General features: G+C 31.0%; 1 protein-coding gene across 4 annotated transcripts; it reads left to right on the top strand.

Annotated features, from left to right (window-relative positions):
* Window positions 1-434: 434 nt before the first annotated feature.
* Window positions 435-15561, top strand: LOC111036962 (protein BCL9 homolog). 4 transcript variants are annotated; one of them, XM_022319291.1, is made up of 10 exons: window positions 435-751; window positions 6307-6651; window positions 6732-6824; window positions 6878-7191; window positions 7278-7541; window positions 10424-10637; window positions 10703-11194; window positions 11571-12221; window positions 12429-12627; window positions 13351-15561. In XM_022319291.1, exons 2-10 carry the CDS (start codon window positions 6345-6347, stop codon window positions 14963-14965), a joined length of 4149 nt encoding a protein of 1382 aa, XP_022174983.1. In that variant the 5' UTR covers window positions 435-751; window positions 6307-6344; the 3' UTR covers window positions 14966-15561. The 4 variants fall into 4 exon arrangements, with proteins under 4 accessions (XP_022174983.1, XP_022174980.1, XP_022174982.1 ...); XM_022319288.1 differs by having other exon boundaries at window positions 11571-12362; window positions 13351-14965; XM_022319290.1 differs by lacking the exon at window positions 6732-6824 and having other exon boundaries at window positions 11571-12362.
* The last annotated feature ends 845 nt before the right edge of the window (window positions 15562-16406 follow it).

The following is a 16406-nucleotide window of genomic DNA, read 5'->3' as shown; positions in this document are numbered from 1 at the left end:
AAAGTGTGTGCAGAGTTACCGCGCGTGCGTGCGTGCGTGTACGTCAGTGTGTATGTACGCGCGCGCTTGTGTGTGTGTAACATTGGGTTTTATTATTGTCACCAGCGACATCAACCAACCAGCACACCGCCGTCTATGATCCGAATCAGTGCCATTTCGCCCGGTAAATTGTGTTTTGCCGTCGCCTTTGTCGTTGTTGTCGCGTCATTTTCGGCGTCGTTGGGCCACAAGCACACGATTTAAACTATCGTAGTCTGCGGTCTCGTCTTTGGTACGTTATCGCGCGTTCTGGGGCCGTCTCCGTAACGAGCGCGCCCGCCACCGTCATTCGTTCCGATCACGTTGGTTTGGACGCGCGCGCGTTAACGTTGTTCTTGTCGGCCGCCGCACCGATTTCCCGTGTACTGAACGTTCGCTGCGACATACCGTCGCTGTAGTCACCTGTCCATACCGCCCTGGCCCTTTCCGTGCCCTATGACTGTCGCGCACGTTTTACGGTAAACCAGCCAAGTCCATCGAGCCAATCGTGCTGGAGGTCGCATCCGTCTCGCTAATGGTCTTGTCACGTGCGTTCGCAGTCCGCAGGCTGTGAAGATCATGCCACAAGACACGGCCCAACTGCAATCGGATGACACTGGCGGTGGCGAAACAAATGGCCGAAACAAACGCAGGACAGTGCCATAACGCATGGTGACTATGCATGCATTTGTCTAGTACCGACATTACACCACAGTGATTATAAATTGTCCATGTGAGTTGTAACATCCTTATTGTAGCATTATGTTAAGTTTTCTCGGGTTAGGTGTGTCGTGTTAGTGTTGTGTACGTCCTGACCATTGTTTGTTCGTAGGTACCTACATGTTTTATGTATTTTCCTAGCTATTTTTTAGCGTATCACTGTTTGATGATGTTGACCAGTAATTTGCTCAGTTGCTCTACCCTACAGAAGTACAAAATTATGTTTAAACCCCAGTTCTAACCTACAACTACCTGTCTGTTGTATTATTTTTTTTACAATATTTAATCAAAAGAAGATACCATTCTACCTATTTATATTCTTTCCTACCATTGTATAAAAAAGTTGAACAGCTTGAGAAATTATACAGGTCATTTTACAGTTAAAACAACAGACATATAATAGGTATATGTTCTTATTTGTATACCTAAGTATTAATCCTATCTAAGCATGATGACTAATATGAAGGCAATATAGATGTATATGTATTATGTAAAAGTATTCCGTTCAACGTTGTTTTTGTAATAACTTTATATTAAGTTTTATAGTATTTTTTTTTCTAAAAGAATTAGGTTCGTAGAATTGGCAAGGACAAAGGTTAAAGTCTTTTTAAAATATTAAATAATTCTATTTTTGATTAGTATGCCAGTTTACTCATCATATCTTATCTTAATGTATGTACGTACTTAATTGCAGCATTACAATAATTTTCCTTGCCATTTTAATTGGTTTTAATAATTTTACCATTGAGGATTTTTGAAACTGTATATTTGGTGCTTATTGGTTATCTCCCCAGTTATCTTTGATTACTATTATTAACTAATAGGTAACTATATAGTCTTAGACTATCTGTGATATTGGATATCAAGTTAAATCAACCACACTTTTAAAGAAACTATAGGTAATCAATAAGTAGGTATCATTGATAGTAACTGTAGTCAAAATACTCTGTAAAGTCATTAACTTAATACAGCGAATTCTCGATAACTGAAATCATTCAGGGATAAAAAAATTTTTTTTTATTGTTAAGCATGAAAATATTGAATTTTACTTTTGAAGTTTACCTAAAGCTAAGCTTCTTAATTCTTTGAAATATATTTGTCAATTCCCATTTTATTTTCAAAGGTTATTTTATTATTTTCAAAAACACCTAAAATACTTTTCAAATTAGTAAAATTAAAATTATAGGTACCTATATTAAGATAAGTAATAATTATACAAATTGAATGTGATTACTCAACCTAAGAACACTCCATATAGATTCTCAAAATGTTAACTAAATGTAACAATAACTAATAGTAAAATAAATACAAACATAAATATGAATTTTATATCCTACATTACAAATTGAGGTAATTAAAATGAACTTAATTATCATTATTATGACATTGTTGATCAGCAAAAATATTAACCTTTCTATCTAATCAATTTTTTTAGTTCAAATATTATTATCTAATTTTAATCAATGTTACGTATTTGCATTAAAGTAAAATAATTGTATGTCTTTTATTTAATCTATTTCATTACATTAAGTATCTTACCTCATGACGTATAGATAACCAAAATAATTTAAATTCTATACATTGTTAAGCAGAAATTGGGTTAAAATGGAATTGCACACATAGAAAAACTACACACCAATTTTTGTTAACTTTTTTTGCTACTAAAAAAAGTGTGCCTTATATACTCCGTTATAAATTTTAACAATAATTAAACCAGGATGTTGTAGCTAACCTTTTCCAACAAGTGAACTACATTAAAAATGTTAAATAGGTATCTGCTGATCGACCACTTTTTAATTTTCATTATTATATGCAGCATAATAATACATTTTGTGATATTATTCTTCTTTTATTATTTCTTCATCGGAAAATTATATGTTTTTTTTTGCTAATAAATACTTACTTGTTTTTGTACCTATATAAAACTTTAAGGTGTGTTTAAGATTATACGTTATCAACCGATATTAATCTAATTAATCTTTAATACAATCGTCCAATATTCCTTTAAAGATCGAGTGGTGGATGACCCCTTAACTTAACTCTGTGGCACTAAAAATTGTGGTAAAATTATGTTTGTTTAATTGTAAAAAAATACTTACAAAAGTAAGATTTAAAATCAAATATCTTTTAATATTATATTAAAAGTTAAAATATCATGCAGCATTTTGAATAATTGCTATTTCACTAATCTTATAGGAAAAACAAAATTAACAATTAAATTTAAACTATACATTTCACAAAACACATTAAAAACTTAAAAAGTAATAAATCACAGTGCTAAAAAGTTGCAAATGCAATAAAGTTGAAACCTTATATACCTTATTATTATAATCATTATTTAAATATCATATTTGCTGATTATAAGTTAAAGATATACTGAAAAACATTTTTTTAATTATTGTATTTTTTAACACACTTTTTATTATCTTGTTTTCGCTTATGTATTCAATGATGAATCATGACTTTATTTCAAATCTGTACCCATCACTTATTACAAATATATTTGTTTAATTGTCTTAATATTTGTTATCTAATAATATTTTCCTCGTTATACCTTATTGTATGTGTTCAACACTTCATATTTCAAACTTTTTACTGTTTGAATTTTGCAAAAAAATTTTATTGTATCATTCTAATTTAAACATTTTTACTATAGATATCGTAAAAATAAAGAATTTGTTAAATATTTATCATTAAACTTAAACTGAATAAAAAAATAAAAATTGTATGGCTTATAATCTATCCTTGTCCTAAATTCTAAAATTTAATTTAGATACATTGTGTATTCATAAAATAATATATTTTCTATCTTATCAATTATTTTAATATGTTCATATTAAATTATATAAATTGTGACTTATGGTGGTATTCAAAATGGTATGGAAGATAGACTTAAGATAGGTAACCATAATATTATATATGATATGTACCTATATAAACTTAAAAATAACAAAATGTCTGATGTTAATTGACTTCTCAGAGCAAAATCAAAGCTTTGAAAAATTTAGCACACCACCTGGTAGTGTACCCCAAGGTGGTCATTTATCTCTTTTTATTTCTAATTTTTATAAATTATATTTTTCCAATATTAAAATGTTTCAAATTCTAACTATTTGCAGACAGCCTAAGACTATATACAACTATTAACTCATTTGATAGTATACTTCATCTTCAAAGTGACTTAGACAACCATTCCCATTGTATTCAATTTTAACTTGTCTAGTTCATCTTGATCATCAGCAACTGTTACAATTTCACAAAATCAGGGGTCCAAAAACTATATTATATTGATAAAACTATAATAATTTGGGTCTGTCTATACGCAGTCGATTAGACCACCACCGTCGTTATCATTTTGTTATTATCAAAAACAAAGTTGTTATCATATCGTATCATCCATTATAATAAACACATACATTACATTATTTCATATAATATAATATAATAACATATTATTATATAAATTGTATAATAAATCTTTTATTTTATAGTATAGGCACCTATACTTGACTGCTAGTAGAATTTGATGCATATTTTGCATATACAGCAATTTCAATTTTCTTAACACATGCAATCTGTGTACAAGTTCTTTCAACAAAGTCCTCCAGCATAGATGATACAATCTTAATATTAGAAAAGTTATCTTCAATAATATATATATTTTTTTTTTTTTGTACACAGATGACGCAATGATTATTAAATAATCTCAGTTAATCAAAAATAGTTTTAATAGTGTTAGAAGTTTTTAGAAAGTGCTTAAACTAAAGAGTTAACTAGTAAATAATAACTTTACTTTGGTCATGATATATAAAAAATTATATTACGCCTTCCCTATCGAGCCACTACCTAATTTCCCATAATAGAGAAAAATTGAGATAATTATTTGACTATTGAGGTAAGATAAACATTTAATTTGCAAATAGTAGTATAATTATTAATTAATAATTTTTACTACCATAATAGTAGGACTTTACACTCTGATTACTGTATTGTTTAGGCACCTTTATTAAATTTTTAAATTTTTAAGATACTATATTTATATTAATGTTCCATTTCAGTTTATTAATAACATATTAAATAGTTAATACTAAATATTAACTATTTTAAATAGTTCCATTTCTATGGCCAGAAGTCCCGTCTTATAGGTACTTTAAGGTTCCGTATTTTAAAATATATTGTAATATAGATTACCTACACGTGTTAAGAAAATTGCAATTGCTGTGTATGCAAAAAATATGCATCAAATTCTACTAGCAGTCAAGTATAGGTGCCTATATTATAAAATAAAAGATTTATTATACAATTTATATAATAATATGTTATTATATTATATTATATGAAAAATGTAATGTATGTATTTATTATAATGGATGATACGATATGATAACAACTTTGTTTTTGATAATCACAAAATGATAACGACGGTGGTGGTCTAATCGACTGCGTATAGACAGACCCTAATAATTTGCATTGTGCTACCAACTTGAATGTTAAATATTGATATGCCATATGATTGGGTATGGTTTAAATATTTTATATCTAACTCAGAAGATATTTATCATGATGAATTTACATTAAATTTATTGGTTATTTCATTGATATTTATTACTTACTAATAATTATTAGTTATTGATAACTAAATATAAATTAATTTTATATCATGCTGTTGTGAGTAGACAGTGGTTACACTGGTTTTTAAATATATTTTAGTAACTAGTTACCTGAGACATGAGGGCTTAGATAAACTAGACCTTACAATGGCTTGAATTTGAATAATTCCAAATGTACATTTATTTCATTTTGTCGTTGTAAACAAAAAATAACTTCTGATTATAAAATTGTGGATTTTAATCTTAAATATATGCGTTAGGTTCTTTATCAAAGGACTTAGGCTTAATCAAGGCTTAACTGAACATATTAATCTAATTTGTAGCAAAACTATTCACTTAGGATTATATTAGAATATAAGGATTTTTGAAAAGATATAGCTCAGAATTTAATAATCCTACCCAATTCTTTAATTGTCTGTAACCCAACTCAAGTTGGCCTTAAAGATAAACTTGAGAAATTTCTAACATGATTCTTGTTTATTACCCATGGAATTGGTTTGGTTAGTTATCCAGCAAAAGATGTCTCCATATTATGCCAAATACCTACTTTAGAATCTAGACAGCTAAATACAGATTTATCATTCATCTATAAACTACTAAATATTGTTGTTAATTTATGTTATATGCATGCTGTGTTTTGTATTATTCCACTCTAATGTATTTCTGTATCTTATTAACCTTCGAGAGTGTCACTTAATGAATAAATAAAATAAATAAACAAACAAATATAAAAAAATTTAAAAGTGTTATTTTCATAATTTATGATTTTGTTGAAAATATTTTACTCAAATCTATTTGAATAGATGTGATTAAAGATATTTATACCTCACTAATTATAATTTTGAATTAAATTAATAGATATGTTAAATCATTAAATTATACATCCATAACTTTGATTGTATAATTATCATTAGTGCCTATCTATTTAATTAATTTGGTTGATGTTCTATTTCAACAGCTCCACAAGATTTATTATCACATAAGCTCACGCGTGTGATGATCAAGGAGAAGCAATACATCGAAAACAAGTCTTCATCATTTAGTAGTGAAGGGGAACCTAATGCTGGGGATGATAATCAAATGATCAAAACACCTGATAATAATAGTAGTGAACTTCATCACGATTTGGACAGAATTATCAAAACCGAATCTGATATGACAGCTTTAATAGATAATGCTGGTGGGGATGTAGCTGATAATAAAAGTGGTGTTGGTGGAAGTGCTAGTAGCAATACTTCTCCAGGTTCTTCTAACACAGATCAAAAACAACAGCTAATGTCGAATGATATTTGCCTTAGTCAAAGTGAGTATTAATTCTAGATTATTGCCTTAAAAAAAAAAAAAAAAATTGCCGGTACTAAAATTATTATATGGTGTCTTCAGTTAAGCACGAAGATTCCAGTAATAACAGTGGCATTAAAGTAGAAGATAACAATACTACAAGCACAACCACAACTACTGTTGAATCTGACTTTGGTATGACTTAAATTATTTAATTTAATTTTAGATATTAAACAATATTTTTTTAGAATCGTGTGATCGAGTTGTACTTTCTTCAATGAGTAGTGGCAGTGGAGGGCCATCAGATTTAATTGATGGTTCTGGTGGAGTACAACCATTAATGAGCAATGTCTTAGGTGCGAATGCTACAGGAAACAAACAATCAAATACAACTAGTGGAAATATGGATGCCCAACAACAACAGTACATGCAACAACAAAGTCAGATTTTTGTATTTTCCACGAGCTTAGCAAACAAATCAGCTGAATCTGTATTAGCTGGCCAATATCCTACTATTATAGCTTATCATTGTGCTCAACCACGAACAAAAAAATTCCTAGAGGTATGGTGAAATATTTTTATATGTCAACTGAAAATTCTCAATAACCCATATAAAAATAAAATCTAATGCATTTTTAATTTTATTAGAAACATCCATTAAAAGTTAACCAGTTTAATAGACAAAACCCTGGACAGTGGATGAATAATGTGGTTGCATCCCAACAACAAATGAAACATCAACAACAACTTAACAAAGGTATGGCTCCTCATGGCGGACAACCGAAATATGGCGGTGGTACACCTTATTCAAGAGCAATGAAAAACAGTAATAGTCCATCAGGTGCCTCAATGGAAAATCCAATGATGCAACAACAACCTGGAGCAAGAATGCCTATGTGGAATCATCATCAGGTTAGTTTTAATCAATTATATCCAATTGATATGCAATATTTGTTTTAGTTTATACATATGTGTTAATAAAAGTTTCAATGTATTGCCATGGCATTACTTACTGATTGCTAAATGTTATAAGCAGTGCCCATAGGCTCGCCCTGTGGTTTTCCATGGGCCGAAGCACCCTATGTCTCAACTATATTTCTCATATATTTTTTATCATTATTTTTTAGGAATGGAAATTCTATTTATCATACCAATGAATAATTTTAATTCAAAGAGTAAAAAAAAAGTTATGCCCACTTATTTAACAATAATATCATTGATTACAAATGCTAATATTTATAATCAATAATAGTATGTTAGTGTAATATTTATTGCTTCTATCTATTGTGCATTTATTATAGCAAAATAACTATACTTTTATTCATACAAAATATGACTTAATATTATTATTTCTTAATTAAATGAGTGTTTGATCTAGTGTGCCAAGGATATTTTCTACTTTTATATTGTTTAAGAAACTATTTAATTAATTTATTATAAACTTAAGTAAATTATTTTATTAAAAATATTGAAATATTGAAAATTTCTTACAAAGGGTAGACTATCATAATCTTATTAAATCTATATTTACTGATTTTTATGTTACATTTACCTAGTCCAAATAATTATGACTAGTAATCTTGAATATCTCATTTCTGTCTTCTGATTTATAGAAGGCATTGTTTACCAGTATAGTGATATGATATTGATACATTAAATACGTATTAAAACCATCGTATATACGATCATTATGTCTTAATTAGTAATGTACAGTAATAGTCTGTAGTAGATATGTGACTTATCTAAGATAACGATGCCTGACCAGAAATAGAATTATTACTACATGTACGGTACAACACAGCAGTGTCGCGTGTCGTGTAGTGTTGACATAGGTAATAGGTATACATTATAGTTTCATTATATTTCATTAGTTACTTGTTTTTACTAGTTCATAATGCCGAAATCACTATCAACTAAATTAAAAGTTTAATCATAACTTATGATTCAAATCAGCTCTGATTTTAATTATTTTAAATTTTTAAAGTGATTCAATAATACAATCCGGCAACACTAATAAAAATTTAAATCAAAATTATAAACATGTGATTTGTTGTAGGTTATTTTTTGATTTCATAAACCAGTGATTGCATTAGGCAAATTTCACTTTTTACTGTATTAATTGTGCAGGGGATTTTATTACACAAAATAGATCATGATTATTAATACTATAACAAGCGTTAGTTACTAGGGCTAAAGACTTACAGAGATTTGCATGTTTTTTTATACTGTTCAAAACATAAGCTTAATGATTTAGAAATCTGTTCGGTGAATTCATTTCTCAATTAATTTTTTAAGGATAAGAAGTCCCTAGCTAGTGATTACAAATAAGTAATTAAACGTCAGAAATATTTTTCTTTGATAAATACTTTGAATTTTTTTTTTTTAATATCAAAATAATTAATTATCGTAAGATATCAATTGTTGTATTCCATACAACTTTTGACCGATTGTTTTTTTTAGTTTGGTCTCCATAGAGTTCTTACAGTTTTGAATATGAGTAACTTACAAATTGTCTTGATTAAATCTTGTCAAATGTCAAAGAAATAGGTATAGAACACCCTTTTGCATTGATTATGGTGTACTTGAATCTAAAGTATATTATAGTTTATAAATTAATAATTTTTCATTCAGTTTTCACTAATAATAATATGAAATTTTACTTTAAACTGAGTCTTAAGATATTTTAAAATGTTCTTATAACATAAAATCATAGTAATATTTTTAAGAAATAATAAAGTATGTGTGATAAAAATAATAAAGTAGAACATATTATTTAACATACTATAGTGGTCTGGCGACTACAGGTGTCGATGAGGGGAATAGGATGAGGTGTATTTATTTAATATTGCAACGCTTGTTGTATGATGTAGTATTTATTATTATTTAATAAAAGAAACAAATGTAATTTAAAACTGTGGATTGAATAATCTGTGCTAGAATATTTGTCACAAAAAATTACTCAGTGTTCAGAAAAATATCGGGTTGAATCGAATATTTTCTAAGTCCAAATATATAATTAACTGTTCGAAATTATTCCAAGTCCAAAATAATACAATCAAAAGACTGACTAGCGTGAAGGTGCTCTGGCTCATCTGGTCAAATCACATCTGAATGTGGGCTGTTCGGGGGTTTCCTGTATAGGCCTACCCTCTACTTCTCCTAGCCCTCTTGGTACGATTATCGTTCCCACGGATGCTGTGTCCGCCGACTATCGTACCGAGAAATACTAACGGCCCACGCCGCGATACAATTTTCTTGAGAGCGCATCCCGGGCGTCGCAATGTGTATAGTCGAATATTTATTATGTGGTATTCGAGATAACTATGCACCTATGAATTATTAATCATAAGTGTGACTAAGTATTATTACAGTTTTTCCCAGAATCAACAGACTCGTTTACAATATTCTAATAGAAAATTGCTTATCATCTTTAAACACGTCGCATCCCTCATATTATATTGTGTATAACCTGTACCTGGTTTATACGCCTTTTGTCACCCCGTAATTACCTTTATGGCGGGACACGGTACGCTAGTCCATAGCAATGAAGAATTATAGTATCTAAACAACCACGAACGATCCAATGATAATTATTATTTACATCTCCTTTTTTCATAAGGTTTCTAGAACCTGAGTAATTAACACATCGTTATGATTCTCACTTTAGGATTGATCGTATTGTTGAATGGTTAATAGTGTTATATTCCACTATTTTTCTACTTACATATTTATATTTTTTAATTTATAATGGACATTAAAAAAAGTCAAAATTTAATTTTAATTGTAATTTTAAGGGAAACAATATCAATGATTCTGGACCTCAACAGCTACAACATCCTTCAAATCATAATATGATGGGATCAATGTGTGGTCCTGGGAATAATGGTATTATGGGTATGTCAGCTCATGGTGGTGGAGGACCAATGGGTCCTGGAATGTTAATAAACAGCAATAATTCAAATCAATCAATGATGGGTCCTGGTCCTGGTTCAATGATGAATCAGCATGGTATTTATTTGAAATTATTTAAATTTGAATGTTTTACTAAAATTACTGTTAATTTTCAATTTTAGGAAATTTATGTTCTATGGGGCCTGGAAGCGGTGGTGGAATGCCCATGAATGGTATGGACTTGGATTTAATGGATCATCACAACCCACATCATCAGCAGCACCACCCAAATCCACATCATCCATCTAATATGATGGATGGCGGTCATAGACCAATGATGGGTGGTGGTCCTCACCATCCTCATCATCCTCCTCCACATCATCCTTCTGGTGCACTTCACCATAGAGGTTCTCTTGGAATGGGTGGACCTCCTCACCACCATGGTATGTCTGACATGATGACTATGGGTGGCCCTAATAAATGTCAACCATCCTCTATGGATAGTCTTATGTCATCATCTGGTGGACCACCAGTATCAGTACCTTCAGGCCCAGGTGGTTCACCAGGTGGCCACAATTCTTTAGCTTCTATGATGCCATCTTTAGCTGACTTTGATGATCCTATAGGTAGTGGAAATTCATCGCTAGGAGGAACATCACACCATTCATTAACTGGTGAGTATTTCATTGGAAACCATAAACCCCATTCATAAGTATTTCACAGATAATTTAAGTGAAATTATGTTTATAATAACAAATACATAATAAACAGTTATAAATGATTAAAATTTAATGCCTAAACTTAATGCAAAATTTAAAGCCTCAAAAAAAAAAAAAAAGTTAGTATGTTTCACTTATTTAATTTACATAATGTGTAAAATACAATAAATGAGCATTAAGTAATCTCTGTTCTCTTTTCTTGTCGCAAGTCAATTAAAATTTTTATTCTTATAAACATAATGAGTTGAAAGCTCTTTTTTATTTATGTTATTATGTACCCTTTAACATTTTTTTTAACACTACATATTTTATAATATTTTTATTGTGTTAGGTGTTCAAGTACCTGATGAAAATTTGACTCCACAACAAAGACAACATCGTGAAGAACAACAAGCGACTTTACGAAAACTTCAACTAGTGTTATTTCCTGAAAACTCAAATAGTGGTGGAGGACCTTCTCAACAGCAACCCCCACCTGTTACATCGTCATCCTCTTCTGTTGGAGGTCCGTTAGACAATTGCAGTGGAAGTGGTGGTATGGACGATTTAATGCCTTCTATTGATGATGATTTGGATGTAGATGCTGTTGTAACAGCTGCAGCAGCAACTAATTCTGCAGGTGACCTCTTATTGCCACCTAAGACACCCACATCATGTTCATCTGATTGGCCAAAATCAATGTTTGGCAATGAAGATGAGAAGAAGAAAGATAATGGAGGACGTTGTGGGCCACCGCCTTCTTACCATCAAACAGTAGCTCGATCTGCTAGCGTTCCTATTGTTTCAGTACCAAGTTGTAGCCCCAACTCACCATTAGCTGGCAATGGTACTGGAGTAACAAATAGCAATTTGTCGTTGCCATCTCCTCGCACATGTTCAGCACTTAACTCTCCAGCTGGTGGTCGACCTTCATCAAATATGAGCCCTACTGCTGTACGATCTCCTGGTAGCAATGGATCAAGACTACAATCCAGTAATCCAGGTACACCAGTTCATATGTCACCCGGCCACAATTCTTGTTCATCTATGAAACAACAAAAAGGACCGATGTCCAACGAATTTTCACCCTCATCTAACATTGCTACTCCGGGTCAACCTAGTGGTGGTGGTCAACAATCTCCTGGTATATAGTTTAATATAAATTATATTAATTTATTTTGTAACTTATTATTTATTATTACCTTTGTAGATGGATTATTTTGTCACAACAATAAACAGCTATCTAAAAGAGGAGATGAACCTAATTTAATGCCTGTTCCTTCTCCTCAACACATTCAGTACCTTAATACATTTGATGGTCAAGAACTTACCATTCAAAAACAACCTAATACAGGTTTGAAAGATTCATCGTCCTCTACTACTACAACTACTTCAACGATGTCTCCCTCGTAAGTCAATCTAGTTGAATTTTATATATAAATGAAATAATATGATCAAATCTTTGTAACAATATCAAATATTTAGTTAATATAAGTTCCATCAAAATTAATTAATTATCTCAGAGAATGTCAAATTTGTACATTTTATTCATGGTTCATTGTAACTAATAATATCTTCATTTCAACTGTATAAGTTGATTTATAATTATTTTGTTATTAATTTTGTATTTAGTGTTATTCACTTATTTCGCATATTATTTTAAAAATAATGAACATTTGTCACTATTCTTTTATATTATACTTTCATTGAAAGATTTTGTAATATTTTTTCCAATATTAGAATACTTTCCAACTAAATATTCAAAAATTAAATCTTCTACACCAAAATTAATTTTTTTTCTATATTATCATTTTTGACAATTCAAATTTATTTTTATTTATGGGATTTAAGATTAAGAAATTGAATTGCACGCTTATTGCCAAGACATTATTTGTGAGTTGATTCTTATTAATTGCTTTATTTTGGATTTATTTACAATACATTAAACAATCAATGATCTGCACCGATGAGTCTGTATTGCATATAAATTTAAACTAAATGTATGTTATTTATTTATAAAATCTGAGCCAAACACGTTATTTTATGTTGTTAGTAGTAATAATCATATTTTAAATAAATTATGTAATATTGCTATTAATCGTTCTAATATAGTTATGTTTTTATTGTTTTAGGGTCCCTACATCTCAAAACAATATGGACATGATAATGACTGATTCAAATATGAAATCATATAATATTGTTCGTCCTGGTGATATGCCTTTGAACCCTTCTGCTGCCGCGGCAGCTGCAGTTGCAGCTGGTCTTCAAACATCACAACAGCAACCAATGAAACATTTTGATCCGATATCTTCTTTGGCTCAAATGAACCAACAATTAGCTAATAATGTAGCTGGTGGAGGATCATCTCCGATTGTTAACCATGGCGGTGGAGTACCTTCTTTACATCATCCTGGTGGTCCAGGACATCACCATCCTGGAGGTGGAATGATGTCACCTTTCGGTGGAGGAGGTGGTCCACCAATGCACATGATGGGTGGTAATAATGATCCTATGTGTGGTCCAATGGGAATGGGCAGTGGTGGAATGCACGAAAGTGGAATGGGTGGTCCTCCTGGTAGTGGTGGTCGAATGATGTATGGACCTGGACCAGGGATCGGACAAGGACCACCACCACCAGGTCCTAATGGAGGTGGAATGTCCATGGGACCAGGAGGTGGAGTACCAATGGGAATGCCTCCAATAGGTGGAGGTAGGAATGGTGGTATGATGATCAATTCCTGTGTTAGTGGTGGTCCATTATCACCAAAATCTTCATCAATGATGCAACAACAACAATACCAACAACAACAGCAACAGCAGCAAAGATTAATGCCTAGAATACCAGCAGGAGGTGGACCCGGAGGCTTGTATAATGGTGGTGCTAATATACAGGTGAAACCTAGTGCACCCAACACAATACAATACTTACCCAACAATTCTAGAGGTGGCGGTCCTAGAGGTGCTCCTCCTCCTCCTCAAAATCAACAACAACAGCAACAACCTGGCTTAGATTTTTTGCAAAGATTTTCTGGTGGACCTGGTAATGGTGGAAATCCATTGTCTAATCTAGATGGAAAAGTACCTACACACAATTTACAATATTTTCCAAATTCTGGTGGCGGCGGTTACAATAATAGTAATGGCGGCGCTGGAATTAATGATATGATGTGTGGTAACGGTGGTCCTCCTGGTGGAGGTGGTATGGGAGGTATGCCCCCTGGTGGTCCTAATAATAGTCGAGGAATGATGCGTGGTAGTTCAGGAGGGGGTATGATACGACTAGGAAGTGGTAACAGCGGAATGGGAATGAGTGGTAGTAACTATAACGGAGGACCTTCAGATATTATGTTTGGTGGTGGCGGACCTCTTCATCATCCATCAGCAGGTCATCCACAACAACAACAAATGATGATGATGGGAGGTGGTACAGGTGGTCCTCCACCCCAGCAACATAAAGGTGGAGGAATGATGGGGGGACCAGGCCCTCCAGATGCTACTCAACCTTTACCGCCATCAATGGGTGGTGGAGGTGGTCCAGGACCTGGCGGTGGTCCTGTTGGATTTAGGGGTGGTCCACCTGCAGCAAATTCATTCATCGGTCCAACCACAGCTGATCCAAATTATGCCCAGCAATTTCATAATTTCCAGCAACAATTGTATGCCACCAATACTCGTGGTGGAGGAGGAGGGGGAGGTCCATCTGGACCTGGCGGAGGAGGACCTCAACAATTTTTTGTGTCCAAGTAAATTACAATAATTTGACTTTTTCCAAAGCAATAACAATTATTTATATTAGCAAATATGTGTGTTGTATTATTAATCCTCTCCCTTTTTTTTAATTATATTTTTTTAAGCTGCCTCCCAATTGTATAAGATTAACAGCAGACTGATAATCCTTAAAGATAATTATTTTTATGTGTATTCACTTTGTTTTCAAATAACACCCAGAAATTTAAGTTTGAAAATAATGTAAAAAAAATAGTTAATTTATGCGTGTATACAATATAAGTATTATTAAAAAATATATATATGTATAATATATATATTTATACTAAAACTGTATAGACGTGAACATTTATAGTGGAAAAATAACAAATAATCCGTCTCCACCACTGCATACTACAATTTAATAATTTATTATTATGATGATGATTATTATTTTTATTATTATTTTTATTATTATTATTATTATTATTATTATTATTATTATTATTATTATATTATTATACTATTATTAATATAAAATTATCGTAAATGATTTATTTTACTTAAACACAGCAGCAGCAATAATGAGGGAGTGAGTGTGTTAAAGACCTCAATAATAATATATATTTTTTTGTACATTTTATTATTATGATTATTATGATGCGCCACTCCAGTGTAATATAAACAATTATTATAATTTATTATAACAAATGTGTTAAATAATTTTTGTGGTTAATTTTTTTAACTTGTGATAATAATTGAATATAATTTCCAATATAATTAAAACTGTGATTAAGGCCTTACTACTAACACGGTTATTATCATAATCTGGGCTCTTAAGTTCATGCTTTAAACAATTTCTAAATAAGCATGTACTTATTCACCAAAAACCTGTCAAAATATGCTTCGGAAATGTCAGAAATATATATTTATATCTACTCTAAAATATCTAAAACTCTGCACTAAAAAGATGCAGATTAAAATTAAAAGAAATTATAAGCAATTCTTGAAATAGTAAGATATATCCATTCATATTTCTTATCATTTTATGTCGTGACCATTCCCATGCAATGAATTTAGTGAAAAAATACAAATTGTTGCATTTTTCTTAAAATTCTGATTTTTTTGTATAGTATTTCAGTAAAAAAAATGAAGGTTAATACAATAATGTCAATAGGAAAATCAAAATTGTGTAAATAATATGCCCAATAAAATAGAAAAAGCACAAAAATTCTAATTATGCAAAATAAAACTTCTAATACTTCGCCATTGTACCTTGAAATAGACTTCTATGTTATATAGCATTTAATACAACTGTGCAAGATTGATATGCAAATGCATGAACTTACGAGCCCTAATCATAACCTTTAATCCGTATTAAGATAAAGAGAGGGTTACGTTATCTATTTAAAATATAATACACCATATATATTCAAAATATAAACAGTGACCTTTGTGTGGAAAATCAATGCTTTTTGAAAAA

Source organism: Myzus persicae, unplaced genomic scaffold (genome assembly GCF_001856785.1).
Source record: "Myzus persicae strain clone G006 unplaced genomic scaffold, MPER_G0061.0, whole genome shotgun sequence".
NCBI classification, from domain to species: domain Eukaryota; kingdom Metazoa; phylum Arthropoda; class Insecta; order Hemiptera; family Aphididae; genus Myzus; species Myzus persicae.
The sequence above is the reverse complement of the archived record's forward strand: the minus strand, read 5'-3'. Positions and strand labels throughout refer to the sequence as shown.